At 37.8% G+C, this 17,021-nt stretch overlaps 1 protein-coding gene across 1 annotated transcript in view; it reads right to left on the bottom strand.

Moving 5' to 3' along the window:
- LOC137297353 (G protein-coupled receptor kinase 3-like) overlaps positions 1-17,021 on the bottom strand; it is a 109,773-nt gene that overhangs the window by 84,153 nt on the left and 8,599 nt on the right. Inside the window, exon 3 of the mRNA XM_067829365.1 lies at positions 261-334. Coding sequence (XP_067685466.1) covers positions 261-334 — 74 coding nt within the window. The remainder of the gene's footprint in view (positions 1-260; positions 335-17,021) is intronic.

Genomic DNA, 17,021 nt, shown 5'->3' on the forward strand with positions numbered 1-17,021 from the left:
AGGGCTAAAAGACATGGTGAAAAGGAAACAAGGCTGATACTATTAGGTTGGTAGGTAGGTGATGTTTATCATCAATCGGAAGCACATAAGGAGTACAAGTGGAAGGGTCTTGGAGTTCTTGTACACTAAACATGATGTATAAAAGCAAATCAGCACATACAAGCATGCACATAGTGACAGATCAGGATGTGGATGCCAACACACACCCTGAATATATACTGGCATACCAAGAGAAGCGAGGGTCTATAGCTGTGACCTACCTCTTCATAGAACTTGAGCTGGGGAACTGGGTCTTCACACATATTGTTGCAGAAATCCTTGAATAGCAAGAATCCTGGAAGAACAAAACACACATTCTCAACGTAGTCACCTTCTACTCATAGGGGTGTTTGATAATCATATTTATTACCTACAAGGCCAACATATCGGGGTTCATATTTTTCATACGATGCTTCAGGGCAAAATATCGCTTTGTAATGGTGATGTGACTTTATGAACAATGCCATGACATAGTTCTTCTGTAATGTTGCGTTCTACATGTTTGAAAGCAGATTTGGGTTTATTATCCTCAATTTAACGACTTAGGTAATACATGGAATATTATATTTGTGTCCACAACATACTAGGTTAATGACACTTGTGCTTTAATATTGGTACATCCCTCACTTTCACTCAGGAAATACCAACGTTTAGGCACTTGAGTGGTAACATGGTATGACATGAGCACTCATACAATATCCTCTGCGTACAAGACCTAAACAACCAGTATCAACTCTATTCTTCAAAACTATCTCTGACTGAAGATACTGACAAAAATACAAAACTCCTTGTTCTTGTGCTGGAGAGGGAGGTGTCCATGTAATGGACGTATGGGACATGTGACCTCCTTAACTTGATGCCTGAGGAACTTAATGATGTCACTTCACTGTACATGATCAGAAGCCTGAAGTTCATTAAGACTGGGGTCATAACGTTAGAATGGAGAATGTCAACCTATGAAATTCTGAGTGAGTGGGTAAGTGAGTGAGTTTAGTTTTACATCGTACTCAGCAATATTCCACCTATATAGCAGCAGTCTGTAAATAATCGAGGCTGGACCAGACGATCCAGTGATCCTGACCACCTGATCCTGTTAGTCACAGCTTACGACAAGCACCGGTTGCTCACGGAATGAACACACGAACACACGAGAACAGAACATCAAATTACAACAGCTGGAAATTTGAGCATATTGCCTACTGGAATATGTCATATTTAACACCCAAGAACAGAATATCAACCTACATCAACCATGGACATTCTTAAGTTTGAGCATATTACCTTCTAGATTATGTAAAATGCAATTGACGATTCTGTTTGCTATTATCGAGTTCTACAGCCTACGTTTTGTTTGTCTCCTGGGAGTCTCAATGTAAATTTAATTCACTCAAAGGTCATGTCTACAGGCTGCAAATACTGACATATTTTTTCCCCCATCTGTATGTCAGGAAGCTGGTTTGATAGGGGTTATTCAACCACTTGTCCAGCAGACAGGGGATTAAGAGTTATGGGTGAATGGTTGTGCAAAGTTTGTTGATCCCTGTGAAAAAAGGTACCCTTCGTCCATCCACCTAGGGGATTAGTGAACACCGCTCACCATATCTGGCAAACAAAATGGCTGCAGTGTTTATCCTACTAGTATGATGAGGTGAATATGGTTCACAAGTCATGATTTTGACACCTAGTGAACATACTAATTGTGTTTAATTTACACTAAAGTAATAAAACGGAATAGAATAAATTACATTGGTGAGTATAATCAGGATACGTATAAAAGGGGCATGTTCGTTTCACTGGGTACCAGTGATATAGAATTAACATACAAATTTTCTGTGTGCAACATATGCAATAACTGCATGTAACTGTGTATTTATAAGTGCTATGCAATATGAAAAATGAGTGAACATATGTGCAGTAAATGTTTGCGTGTAAAAAAGCTTATGAAATGTGTAAAAGAATTGTGTAAGTGCTATGCAATATACGCAATATGAAAAATGAAATAACTATAATGACTATAAATAAAAAAGTATGAAAAATGAGATATTTTTTTTTCATTTTGTGCTTAAAGTCATCATTAAATATTGGGTAACCAAATATCCTCTGACTGACTTGGTTGACCAATGTTACAGTGAGTGAGTTTAGTTTTACGCCGCACTCAGCAATATTACAGCTATATGGCGGCGGTCTGTAAATAATCGAGTCTGGACCAGACAATCCAGTGATCAACAACATGAGCTTCGATCTGCGCAATTGGGAACCGATGACACGCGTCAACCAAGTCAGCGAGCCTGACCACCCGATCCCGTTAGTCGCCTCTTACGACAAGCTGAGTCGCCTTTTATGGCAAGCATGGGTTGCTGAAGGCCTATTCTACCCCGGGACCTTCACGGGTCCCAAATGTTACAGACCGACAGGGGAGCAAAATAAGAAATTCACCTTTTGTTCTCAGTGGTTATCGCGATCTACTGATCTAGAACCCTTAAACAATAGGTGCCAAACAAGTGGGAAGATCCAATTTGACAGATCACCATTGAATCACAAGGTGACAGTGAGGTGTTCCAATTTTTCCTGGGTAGATGGAACATGTTAACAATCTGTGTATACCACATCAGCTTACGCAATATCATTTATATATCTATTTGTACTTCACTGGCGCTCTGAATAATTCTTTGAGTATTTATTTCTAAGTATTTACTTGCATGTTATCTCTAACTTTTAAACTTAAGTCTCTTTGGTTACATTTGAAACTGCTGAAAACCTAATTCTGTTTGGAACCGTTCTAGTTGACTTTAATGCACATGATATAAAAATAATATGTCACATGCAATTAAGCTCAAAACAGCAATACAGATCTACATCATAAGTCAGACATAGAGCTTTTTGGGCTTATTCCCTGCAGGCGAGTTTATGTAAACAAAGCCTGCATTCGATCAGCATTATCAGTAGATCTGAGTACACACCTAATGCATAGTGTTGGTTTACTTAAAGTACTTAAACATTTTTCAGATGCATTTGTACCAAGCAACTCTTAGTTTGGCTATATACTGTACACATCAAGCACAAGCGTGCAGCCTATCTGAGACTCGTTTCAACGACACACTTATTACACACCAGAGGGCTTTTGTGCAAAACATTGTTAGCACAAAGACCACCTAAAGTCCATGTTAACGTATGTGAGTTACAGTCGCGTTAGCTCTAAGATCACACCCAGTTCTCTACAGAGTCTCCTATCTCACTTCACTACCATTTTCTACCAAGGAATTGAATACTGTAAATCACGATGTTTTTGTGTCATTATATCTTTGCGAGTGACGACCAACAGACGTTTTTACATCACAATATTTTTGCAACTTGCCTAATTCTCAAAACATAGTTTAGTTTGACAGTTTCAAAGCTTACTTGCATCTGAAACTTTTACCTGAAGTAAATCCAATCACATATTAAAGTTTGCTGCTAATCTTGAACACCATTCAGTGGAGTACTTCCGCATGTATGCAATCAGTGATGTTTTCCTAAAAACAACACTTGCTGCATAGGCTAGATAAGCTTAAAACAGTTCATAGGGATTAAATTAAATGTAATGACTCTAATAAATTGGCACTGATGAAGGACCAGTTTAGTCAGTGTTGGTGAAGCTGTTGATCTCCAGATAAGTGTCATAAAACCTATCCACGCCCGCTGGATGGTTTTCGGCCTTTCAAACAGTCTCTAAGAAATGTGTGTTGCGTGGTTGGCACCTGTCTGGACTATCGGACATACTGATTGAGTGACTTTTGTTCAGGTATCCATTGTTTGACATGTGACACATGAGTACGAGTCACGCTAGTAATTAGTCATTCTTCGCGCTGTTGTCATTGCTTAAATTATGTATTGTCCAGATCTATTGTTAATTATATGAACTGGTGAATAATAAAGCGAAGAGAGGACAGGTTGTTTGCTGATTATTCATTGCATTCTACCAGCAAATTGCATCAGGATATTTTTGCAAGCTCAAGTCATTCGCAATTTTGCAAAATATCATGCTCGCAAAAATTTAATGATTTACAGTATGTTTCCTTTCGATACGTCTCTTTTACCTTCATTTTAGGTTCTTGTTACGGAAATTAGCCTCCAACTGAAAACCTCCAACTGAAAACATTCTCTTTGCGTCCCTTGTTTCTTCTCAAATAACTACAGCCCCAAGTTGTTCACTGGTCACGAGGGGAACATAAACAGACATCAAAGGGTTCATCTACCCATGTTCCCTGAGGGATTAGTGAACAACATATTCATCTTACTGAACACCTCATTGTTAATACTGAATTGTTTGAGGTATTGGTACAAAACTTTAAGGAGTCATCGCTAGATTTTGCACAACAGACTTAGAGTCATCTCTCTTCCATTGATTTGCATTCGCAAAACATCTGTAATTTCCATACATGACATGATTCAATGCTATTCGAGATAAAGAATTACTGCCACGAAGTACCAAATGAGTTCAGCACTACCAGTTGGGTAGATAGAAAATGCTATAAGGACACTCAGCCGGTCAGAAAACAACATTTATGTGAAAGATCAAGCAAAGATTTCATACTCTGAACCACTGGTTTGCCTCTCTTATTGACCAGGGGTTCCAACTTTTCCACATATCAAGTAACTATAAGAAAGGAACTTGTCCTGACTAATTTTCTACTTGTCTTGATTTTACGACATAATTAATCATGATGATGTAATTATGAAAGAATAAATCATCATGGTATTTAATGTTAATGTTTACTGGTCTAATTAGCAAAAAAGTGATAAATGGCAAAGACACAGACTAGTAAGATACCATGACACCATTATTTGATTGCCTGAAATGAAAACTGACTTGTCCCGGGCAATGACCTGTGAAGGTCTGGAACAGAATAGGCCAACCCATGGTTACCATAAAAGGCGACTATGCTTGTCGTAAGAGGCGACTAATAGGATCGGGTGGTCAGCCTCACTGACTTGGTTGACAGATGTCATCGGTTCCCAACTGCACAGATCGATGCTCATGTTACTGATCACTGGATTGTCTGGTCCAGACTTGATTATTTACAGACCAAAGCCATATAGCTGGAATATTGCTGAGTGCTACGTCAAACTAAACTCACTCACTCACTCAGTGGACTATTGGAGTTGACATGGCACACAACTGACATATCAATGTCAGCTGTAGAAAACTGAGTTAGCCCTTCCGCCAGTCCATTTATGAATAATTGCCTGTGACAAGTTTGAATAGAAGCCTGACTGTATCATCTTTGCCAGTAATTGCAACAAGTCAAAACCAAATAAAATGTTTTTCCACCCAATCTCAAAACAAATGTGAACACAAAATTCAAAATGATAAAATTGGCACAGATGAACTCCATGGATAGCAAGATAAGATTTCAGCACATTTTACATAAACTGATTTATTGTTTATGCAGCTGCACAATTGAGGCAGGTAGACTTCACTGAAAGTCAAAGATGAATGTTCTGTCTAGTTCCTCAGTTGTTAGTTTATATAGAACACATTTTGGCAAAATTATAAGTGAATTAACAATGGGACACTAGAAGTGTGATTCACACTACGGATGTGGGGAATCAAACCCAGGTCTTTCACTTAACGGACAAAGACTTTAACCACATGGCTACCTCAGTGCAACTATTTACATAGCACACTTCCTAGTTACTTCACTGGTTGGTAACAATAAATTGTTACAAACTTCAACTAAACTATTTCATCAACTCTGACTTGTATCCCCTGGATCACAGTGATGATGGACAGTGGATCTTAAAATCAAAAGACATTAAAGTCACATTTGTCAATGACATTAACACTGGAAAGTTCATACTAGGGTAACAAACAAACATTACTCATAGAGTTCTGATTGGATAAAGCCCATTCCAGAAGGATGTGGGCAATTTACTCATCCTAAAGCAAAATATTAATCATACGGTAAATTTATCGCTCGAGGATTTTCATCAGCGCCATCTCGTAGTTCTACTTCTATGCCTGGTCATTTCCTGTGCTTCCGAAGCTGGGAGTTCGGGGACATTTCATCCTCCACACTGAGTCAAATGGTTGATCCCCCGAGAAACGCCATTGATTGCAGCTTCATCATTTCGATGTCAATACAAATCAGCTCAACAGGCACAATATCAGCAGCAATGCTGCCTCAAATTAGTCCTGTCATTAGTGATAGGCATTTTCAACGTAGTCCAGTTAAGATGTAAAAATAACACTCTGTCTCCCTTACTGTGGTAGTCCAATATCTTGCTCCACTAGTCCCAGGGTCTGATCGAAAGTATCTGCCTACTAATGGCTGACTGATATTGATTTTTCAATATCGCTGCTTTTTCCTTTATTTCAATCTCAGCACTTTTAATTGAGTCTGACTTTTTCCCATGCAAATGTTCTGATAAATGTGTTTTGTCATCTTTGATAATTGCCTAATCTGAAAAGCACAATAAAATATCCCTGGTGCAGCTAAGGGTTCTCTCCCTGAGTGAGTGAGTGAGTGAGTGAGTGAGTGAGTGAGTGAGTGAGCGAGCGAGCGAAAAGGATCAAGTAAATATGAACAGTACTTCATTCTACACAAACACTGCTGGATGCTGGATGCAGCTCAAGTCAAGTGTGTGCATGTTGTTTTATGCCCTTTCAATATTAATCTGTTTTCTTGTGAACCAGGAACCGGCCAAGCCTGTGTTGTTATTAAATGTAGGTTTCATCTACAAGGTAATCATATTCAGGGTTTTACACGACAAATGATTTCTGCATACTGGATGCATTTTTATGTAAGCATTAAACATAGTGTCCAAGCATGAACTTTAACGCGACGAAAGCAAGGATGTCATTCAACTTATATTACATATCGCACAAACAAGATGACAATAGTAACTTAATATGTCCGTTCGACAACTTTCAGGAGTTGTGTTCTTGATTTTATTCACTTGTTTCATTGTTTCCTTGAAAAATTGTTTCTTTGCTCCTTGACATCTTTCATGTGAACCCATTGCCAAAGCATGAGCCTGAGTATTGTTTAATTGGGTCTTTTTTTAAATAATATTCCAAAAATAGTTGATAATTCTAAATCTGTCTACAACATATGGACATTTGAAATGTAATAAAAGTTTTCAGAGATTGTGAAAAGTGAGAGATTTAATCAATGAATCATTTGTCAGTTAGGTTCCTAAAAATATATATCATTATGCAACTACTGCCTGGCTGGTTTACTGGCCTCCGGTGTCTGATGACTTGTGACGTCTTGCTCAGGCTTCTGGCTTCTAGTGCTGAATGGATTAAATCTTGTTTTAGTTATTGTATAATGTGCTACATTGGCATACAATCATATTTATCAGCATAATGTGTACAAAATACACCAAAATCATTCAAGTAGGTTACCCCCGACAGAATCCATGATCAATATGCCCTGAGTCCCCAGGGTCCCATTCCTCAGAACAACTGTGGTGCTATGATGATCATAATTCCCATACTTTAACACAGACTTACAATAGTCGTAGCACTACTTTAACATAGACTTACGATAGTCCTAGCACTACTTTAACACAGACTTACGATAGTCGTAGCACTGCTTTAACATAGACTTACGATAGCCGTAGCACTACTTTAACATAGACTTACGGTGGTCGTAGCACTACTTTAACATAGACTTACGACAGCCGTAGCACTACTTTAACATAGACTTACCATGGCCGTAGCACTACTTTAACATAGACTTACCATGGCCGTAGCACTACTTTAACACAGACTTACGATAGTTGTATCACTACAATCACTTTGAAGAACAAGGCTCAGGACTCCAAGTGTTGAAGTCAAACTCAGCGAACTCTGTCACAACATAAGTTACAAAAATACTTTATTGGGGCTATATTTTCACAAAACTGATACAAAACAGCTTTCTAAATCAGTAAATGGCACTGTGTATTCATTTAATGTACAATGGTGAGGTGAATGCATGAAAGAAAACAGGGTTTGGTTTAAGGTTATTTTTGTAGGAAACATCCCTAACCACAGGCACTGTTTAACTGTAATAGAATGATGTGACTGTACGGACACCTAGAATTGCTTTCTTACACCTTTCTGAGTTACTAACACATACAGCTTGTTCAGCTTGACCTGAGCTACTCTACATATGCATGACCCGTGAGGTCAAATGGCACAAACAGCCAATCGAGTCAACTTCAGTAAAGAGAGGAGGCGCAGAGAAAGTTGTTATTGTTTCATTCATGCGAAACATGCAGGCATGAATTCGTTACACAGCTTGTCCCGGAAAACATCTCCTCTGTAAAAAACACCCATCATTTCACATTTTAATTGAATTGTTTTTATGCTATCTAGTTTGGTTTACTAACTTTAACACGTAAAGTCAGATACTTTCAGAATCCAATTCACTGCTGCTGGTCACAGCCTTAACAGGAAACATTAAACATTCTGTAGCTGATTGTTTAAAGAAAGTTAAGACACTGATGGCGATTTCTCAAAACTCAGATGTCAAACGGTGACATTGTCTCAGCTGTTCAGACATGCTGACAATCAGCTGACAAAGGTGCATCCCTTCACAATAATAGACCCAACCAGTTGTGACAGTGTCACACAATGCATTAGTATTCACCTGATCAGGTCAGGCTGAACAACCTGTACATTGTGGAAAATGCAAAATGAAGGTAAGTCAGCTTCAGTTTGCTTAGACTGACATCATATTGAAACAAGCATTATCTGTTATGCTTTTTGCATCATCTCATTGAAGTCTGAATGCATGATCTGATATGAACCTGCATGAGTCCAGTCTGGGGAAAGTGCAGCACGCTCTACAAACATATGCATGAAGTCATAGAACCAGCATCACTAATCATATCCAGTCAACATATTTGCCTTGTCAAAGAGTGCTGACTGGAAATCTCACTGATATATGACCAGAAGAGTGTGGGCAGAACGTTATATCTAATGAGACACATACTTATGGCTGATAATATTAATATGAATATTTTCATCTATCATATCCTGTACAGAGGATGGTGTCACTTGCAATACTTTCCTTGGCTGTGACCAATGAACAATAAGTCCTTTCTATTTGGGTAGATGAGTTGTTTGATTTGGTTGTTTTTAGTGAGTGAGAGAACAAGCATTGAAGTGCAATTATTTCAGAGCATGCCACTGGGCACCAGTCAGATAGTTTAAGGGTGCCTTTGAGAAAATAAGCATGCCCGTATCTTTAAATGATCAAATTAATGTAAAACATCACACAATTATGTCATTTCAATTTATTGGTACACAAACCAGTTGACATTATGTAAACCTGTAAACTTGAAAGCTGGATTTCGTAAATGCCATCAGTTTCATGTCATTTGTCCTGCACCCTTGTACTTTTCCTGACCACAGAATTTCCAAATTTTGATGACCTAAAAAGCAGTCTGTAGACAGGATTGGCGTATCTAAAGGTTACACAAAACATCGCTTTATGTGAAAGAACAAGACAAAACTTTTGTCAGTGAACACGTCAAATTTGCCATGAAATACATAACACAAGATTGTGAAGAAGATTGGAACAATTTGACCCACAAGTGTTGTGGGTCTCGCTATTTCCACTGTGTTTGTTAACAAGTGATGATCCAGCTACAATATATATATGACATTTATTCAGGTTACAACAAGAAGACAAAGTCATCAATATTCTCCCGCAAATGCAAAACATTCTTCATGAATTTGTCTACAAGTTATGATCATGCCACAAGTTATGATGAGTAGGTAGGAAAGTGGAAGAACAGTAGTGAAAGGTTTTAACAGTTCTGCCCCTGAAAGGAGCACAACCACCAATTTCTGTCTAAGTCAAACTTGTTGCCACAAAACAATTTTAATCAGAATACAAAAAGTACCAAAAGGCACCAGCACACCAGCAGACCAAGCTATGTACCAAGTTTGGTGAAGAAATAGGGAATAATTTTAGAGTTCTACTCCAGAAAAGAGCACTACCACTAGTTTTAAATCAAACTTGTTACCAAAAATATTTTATTCAGAGTACCTAAACTACCAAAAGGCAACAGTACACCACCAGATCTATCTATGCGCCAAGTCTGGTGAAGAAATATTGTACAGTCTTAAAGTTCTGCTCCAGAAAAAAAGAAATATACACAGACGCACACATGGAGCGCATTTTAATACCAACACAAAACGTGTTGCAGGGGATAAAAATAACCCAAAATACTGATATCAAATATATCAACACAAGTAACAAATATCGGAGGCTTGCTAAGGATTTATTTGCCTTTATCAACAAGTGTTGATATAGTTGATATCAGTAGCCATGACTATTAGATTCTATTTAGAATCCAAAATCATTCGTCATTAGTTTTCAATGAAAAATGTGCATCTCTGAGGACAGCACTGGCATTAGATATGTAGTGCAACAATGTCATAGCATTGTGACATCATCAAGTTCATAACGTCATAGCATCGTCAGGGCATTGTGCAAAATTTACAGTCAAAGTGATATCTCCTAGGAGATATCATCTGATCTCACACAAGCGATATCTCCCATGGAACACAGTTTTAGTTGACAAAACACTTTGCATGAAATTTAAAGTCATGCATCGCACGTGGCACATGCACTTTGTACATAAATGAACTTAGGAGGTGTTTTTGGATACTTGAAGTACAAACATGACACTGTAAACTGAAGAACAGTTGACTATTCTCTAGCATCTGAATATTGTGCAGAACACAACCTAATCTGCTCGCACATGCCATAGTTTACAGAAAATCAGTGTCTCCATGTTATAGGTATGATGGAGACCGGAATGGCCAAAAATGAAGTTGTCCGACATTTTTGTGTCCATCAAAACCTCATCCCTACGGAGAGATATTTTCAACATCATGGGAACGTAAGAAACTTGCCTCGAACCAACCATCCACGTCTGATGTCATGTCAGTAAGTCAACTACAATTAGCTCACCCATCTAAGGAATCGATTCCAGACTGCCAGTTTGACTGCTCATACCATTCATGACCAATAAGTTCCTGGACTCTATGGTACCGACTGAGGAGCACAATATCTGGCCTTGATGGCCTGCAATACATTCAATTTTGCTCCAATGTCAAATGACAGGCACATCTTGCCTGGTGCAGACAGCATGTACATATGGGATGGTGTTTTGTTCACTGACAACAAGACAGCTCAGATGGCAAGGTAAGTGTGTACAGATGGCGTGGTGAATGGTTTGCTGACGTGTGTTGTTCAGCATTGACAGTTTGGTGCCGAAGGCGTCATGGTATGGGGACAAATCATATGTCACTGTCAATGGTTAACTGAGAGGCCTGCAATTAAGGGATGAGATCATTGGGGCTCATGAGGAAAAAGAAACATTTGAGTTGGGTTAAATTAATCACATTATCCATAATATAAACCATAGTGAGAATTGGGCACAGTCACAATATCTCACATCATTTCAATTCTTTTTCTGTTAAATGCACGAACATCAAGGAGTATTTCAAACCCTATTGAAAAGAGCAATATGCTATGTTTAGCAATATTACTACAGGTGATACCAGAAATGAACTATACTCGTTGTACCGATTTGGGGAATCAAACCTGGATATCTGTAAGTAAAGCAAAGACCCTACAGCAACTGGTTAATTTAAACATTCAGAAAAAAATGCTAATTAGATGCAAGTGAGTTAAAAGCCTATTTTCAAAATGGAAACTACAGAAAACTAAACAAAAGAAATCTATAGAAGGAAAAGTAGTAAAAGCTCACATGCAATGAGCAAAAGGAGAGAGAAAGGTGGAATACTGTACACATTCCTTTTGCAATAACAACATACAAAACAATCATGATAGGTGTTATAACATTATCTTACCAACACCATGAAAGCAAGAGATGGCAGATTACGCCCAAACTTTAGTAGACCTACTATCCTTACAAACAGCTAATGCAGTGGATGAGTGACAACTGCATGCAGAGATTTATCAGAACCTGCCTAAGTCCTTGACCTGTACCAATCTGTGAAGCATCTTCTAGTATGATGTGCCAAGTTATAAAACCAGGAGCTCTCTCTCTCCAAAAGCTCTATCAACTAAACTACGGAGGTGGTTGTAATTGAATGAGTGAGTTCAGTATTACTCCTTTTTTAGCAATATTCCAGCAATATCACAACAGTGGCCACCAGAAATGGGCTTCACACATTTTGAAAAATTTCAGAAAAAATAAGAAGTGGTACAAGTCTTCGATATACATCATTCTGGGGAAAAAAAATCAGCATGGGTATGGAGTTGAAGAAATGGATTCCAAGATTATAGTCATAGGTTCCAGACATGTCTTTGGGAACATAACGCTGCACGACAATTCTAGCACAGATGAGCCCCATAAAGCACCAAAAGCAACTCTCAATTGTTTTCCCTTATAAATTAAAACAACCTCAAGTTAATGTACACAAGTATTGCAGAGATTTTCATGCTGTGGAGACCAAGAACAAAGCTTAATCAATATCCCCAAAATATTTATAATCCATTATTTCTTTTGACATTTAGACATATACCTACAAGCAATAACAAGAGTCATCAGAAGATGACATATCCCCCCGGCCCCCAAATATTGAGACAGGACAAATCATCTGACAGTTACTTATTGTGATTTTAGACCAAGCCAGAATTCTTTCCATGGAATTCATAAAAAAAATAAATGCCATATATCTGTAATCAGAAAAAGTAACTATTTCAAGATCTGTCTCGCATATCTACCAAGATCTTTAGAAAGATGTGAAATGGTTTTCGAGCGGTGCTCCGGAAATGAAGTCAGCAAAGTGTTCGTGGAAAAGAGAAAATAATACATCATAAAAACCTGTAAATAGCAAAAGGCACCACTTTGGGGTCTGTCACACATATCTACCAAGTAACACTGACAGATATTAAAAAGTTTTTGAGGTCTGCTTCCACAAATGAAACACACTTCTCACTTCTGAGACTAAGTCCAAAACGTTTCCATGGAAACCGAGAAAATAATACATCACAAGATCCTGTACATAACAAAAGGCAACACTTCAGATTCTGATATATCTACCAAGTTTTGCAAAAAAATATTGAACGGTTTTTGAGTTGTGCTCTGGAAACGAAACACACCTCTCACTTTTGAGTCTATGTCCAAAACGTTTCCATGGAAACCAAGAAAATAATAAATCACAAAAACCTGTAAATACCAAAAGGCACCACTTTAGGTTCTGATTGATATATCTACCAAGTTTTGCTGAAAAATATTGAATGTTTTTTAGTTCTGCTCCAGAAACGAAGCCCACCCCACCATAAGAGTAACATCAAAATGTTCCAAAATATAACTGCCAAATATCTGTAAATAGCAAAAGGCACAACCATAGGCTGAGATTACTATATCTATAAAGTATGGTTTAAAAATACTGAATGGTTTCTGAGTTATGGTCCGGAAACAAAATGATTACGGCCAGACGGACGGACGGACAGGCGAGGCATCGACTATTTCCCCCCCGCATTACATGCCTGGGGGATAAAATTGAAATTAAAATAATCACTATAATCTGTAATTCTATTTACAGGGATGAGTGGATGAATTAAAGGTGATATTACCATAACAACTATGTCACATTTTTATCCTGGTTAGAGTAGTTCCTAATAACAAAATCCTATACTTCTAATTCTGGGCCCCTGAAAATACATACGCAGTGTCTATTCTCGGACGTGTGATAGCGCAATTCGCTAATAATGATTGAATTACACCTCAAAGAAACAACAGCGTGAACTGTCATGCATAATAGTTTTATCTGTAACCACCTTTCAAAAACCATACATAAAAAGCTTTATATTGACACGGACTGTGCAATAACACGAAAACATAACAAAGTAGCCTCCCTTGATTACAACAACTACCGGCACTGGGGCACCGAAATTCTATTTGCTTCATTATGAAACAGATCAAACTTTTGAAAAAAAATCATGATTTGATTAATAAACTAATTGACAACATTAGACTATAAAGTCTAAAGATATTGCATATTGTGTAGCATTTCATGACACAGTTACGTTTGATATTTTAGTTTAGCCACGAATAATGTTGTGCAAAGAATGAAAATAACTGACCCTTTCGCACAAAATTGAGAATACAACAGCCATGTCTTCCCACACTGATATGTCTGTTAAAGAGACTTTTGAATTGAAAGCCAAGCAAAACTCAGAGACTGACCATGGTCCCTTCAACTCTAGAAACACCAAACAAAGTGTTTTTCAGAACAAAAGCAATGGCTCTCTCACAATGAAGTTTTCAAAACAAAAAGCAAAGAAGGATCTTTCAAAGATTTTCTTTCAATAGGTAACAATCTGAATCAAAAGTTCTAAACTGGACTTTGAGTGGACAGGATGTGGACCAATTTCAAATTATTTGTAAGCATTAAATACAGTTTTCAGAATGTGAATTTCAAAGAATCATGTTTAGTGTTTTGATTAAATGTTTCATAATCATATCAATCATTACAGAGAGAGAAGTCACACTGAAAAAAAACAACATATTGTTTGTTATTCTTTAATCATATGAGGTCACAGGTACATTATTTTGAAACACAAATTTACTGGTATTCCCTTCTACTTTTTCCAAATCCCCCCCCCCCCCGCCCCCTCCTTATTTGAGAGAGGGAACAAATCCCCCTAGATTTTCAGTTCTAGAATAGACACTGCATAAAGGGTGCTATGCCATCCTTTGCTGGTCACACACATGACCTATGAAGTCTATTTCTGGTGTTCCCTGTTGAAATATTGATGAAACATTGTTCAAAGTGACAAAGTGAACACACTAACTCACTGACAGTACATACGTGATGTACGTAAATCTCAGTCATACCAAACAAAGGCCTCTTCCTTTATTTCCACCCAGCATGGTGGGGCAGCCTGGTAGTTATAGCATTTGCTCATAACAACAAAAGCCTGGGCCTCCTTCCACAAAGCACTATGGTGATAGTAAGTCACTCAGGAAGCCTTAGTGCAATGTTAAAGAATGGAGGTTAAAGTTAACCCTAGCAAAGGCTGCTTTGTGAAAAGAGCCCCAGGGATCAATTTTCCACACAAGTAACTTGTGTGAAGCCTATTTCTAATACTACTTAGATACTACTAACAGCAGTATAACCAACCTCACTCACTTATACCATCACATGGGTCTACATAGGCAAACTAGCAATCTACTCAAGTACATCTACAACCCTCTGCCACATAACACAATAAAAGGCCTTACATGCACAAAACAACTTTTTTCTGTGATCCTTTTATCACCATCACCTACAGAGCAAATCAAATCATCACCCAATTGTTCCCCAGGTGTGCAGTTTGTAGACTTGTATCTGCTACACGTATTAAGGTAGACAAAATTTGATTTGCTGTGGGGGATGGCAACAGATCCACCAACTGACTGTCATGTTCAATTAAGAAATAACTGGTCTACGCAAACCTAATCCACACACTTTGCAACCCCAGCCAGCAGTCTAGTAATACTACCACCAACCAACTTAGTGTTCCTTTGATGATAACCGATCAGAATTATCATAATGCAGGTGACAGAATGAGCATTGATTTTGTTCAACAAACATTACTCTTGAAAAGTGAGGTTATTACCATTGGTGTTTAAGAGAACTAGTACAACCATTTATGTTTTAAGTTTGATGATTCAATCAGGTTTATTAATAAGAATAGAATTTTTTAACTACAGAAAATGTTTAAGTGGACTGCTATTAAAATGTAAAGAGTGGCCTATATATTACAGATACATTTGTTCTATCTCAAGCATGTACACAACATTTTCCAGGCCAGTTTTTTTAAAACTATTTAAAAATAATACTAAAATTTCAATTGAAAGTTCTCAAGGAAGATTATAATTCACGCCCTGGATTGTTTGTTCCAGACTCAACTGATACAGACTGCCTTGATATACTTGTGAGTGGAGTATAAAAGAAAAACAAACAACATATTTTTGGAAGCAAACATTAAACATCCTAAACATTCAATGGAGAAGATCAGGAAACATGTACAACAGGCAGAATGAGCCATTCTAACATGGATTTTCTTTTAGTATTCACCTCGATGTCATGCAGCAACACAACAATAAGCCTTCATTACTGAGCATCAAGACTATTAACATGTTTTCAATACTCCATCTGCACACAGCAGTAAACAACACCTGTGTGGCAAGGAAACAGCACAGGTGAAGGCTGGATGCTAATTGGCATTATTGTTATGCTTGCATCATAATACCTGAACATCTGTTCGAGATTTGTATAGACACAGCACTGAGATGGGCTCTCATAACAAGTAGTGTTTATTTTGAAATTGCAAACCGATTGCATTGTAAGGAATTTCAAATAGTTGCATCAACAGTGTGTGCGGTCGGATATACAGAAGGAGCTGGCTGAAAACTACAGCATCATTTCAGACCTGCACATTTGTACACTTAACATAAGCTTTACATACGTAACCAGGCATCAACATCACTCCTCAAAACCTCCATTTATCAAACACACATAAGGATGGTACTTGTGACTTTTATCTGGAAAAATGTATATCTGCTTTGTCAGGTCAAATTATGTTTGACAAATATTTAATGCTATATTATGCATTCACTTTCTCAAAGCAAACAGCCTGAAAAGATCACTGGCATGGCCTTAATATCATTCGCTCACAATCGAAAACCATTTTTGCACTAGATGCAACATACAAACTATTTTCTTCAAACCCCCCCACCACCACCACCACTAAAACCCAGAGTACTTCATTACCAAAATAAAACTGTTTTACCTTCAAACAATTTCTCTTTCCCTACACAATAGTATTCGCTTCTTCACTATGGGTTATAATTTAGAATACTGCAGTTCATGCTGATGTATATTTACATTTTTCACCTACTACTATCTAACGACTGAAATATAGGTCTTCCTCTGCCAGCTGTTAGAATCAATTCAGGTTGGGTGTATGAAT

Source organism: Haliotis asinina, chromosome 1, assembly GCF_037392515.1.
Source record: "Haliotis asinina isolate JCU_RB_2024 chromosome 1, JCU_Hal_asi_v2, whole genome shotgun sequence".
In the NCBI taxonomy this organism is placed as follows: domain Eukaryota; kingdom Metazoa; phylum Mollusca; class Gastropoda; order Lepetellida; family Haliotidae; genus Haliotis; species Haliotis asinina.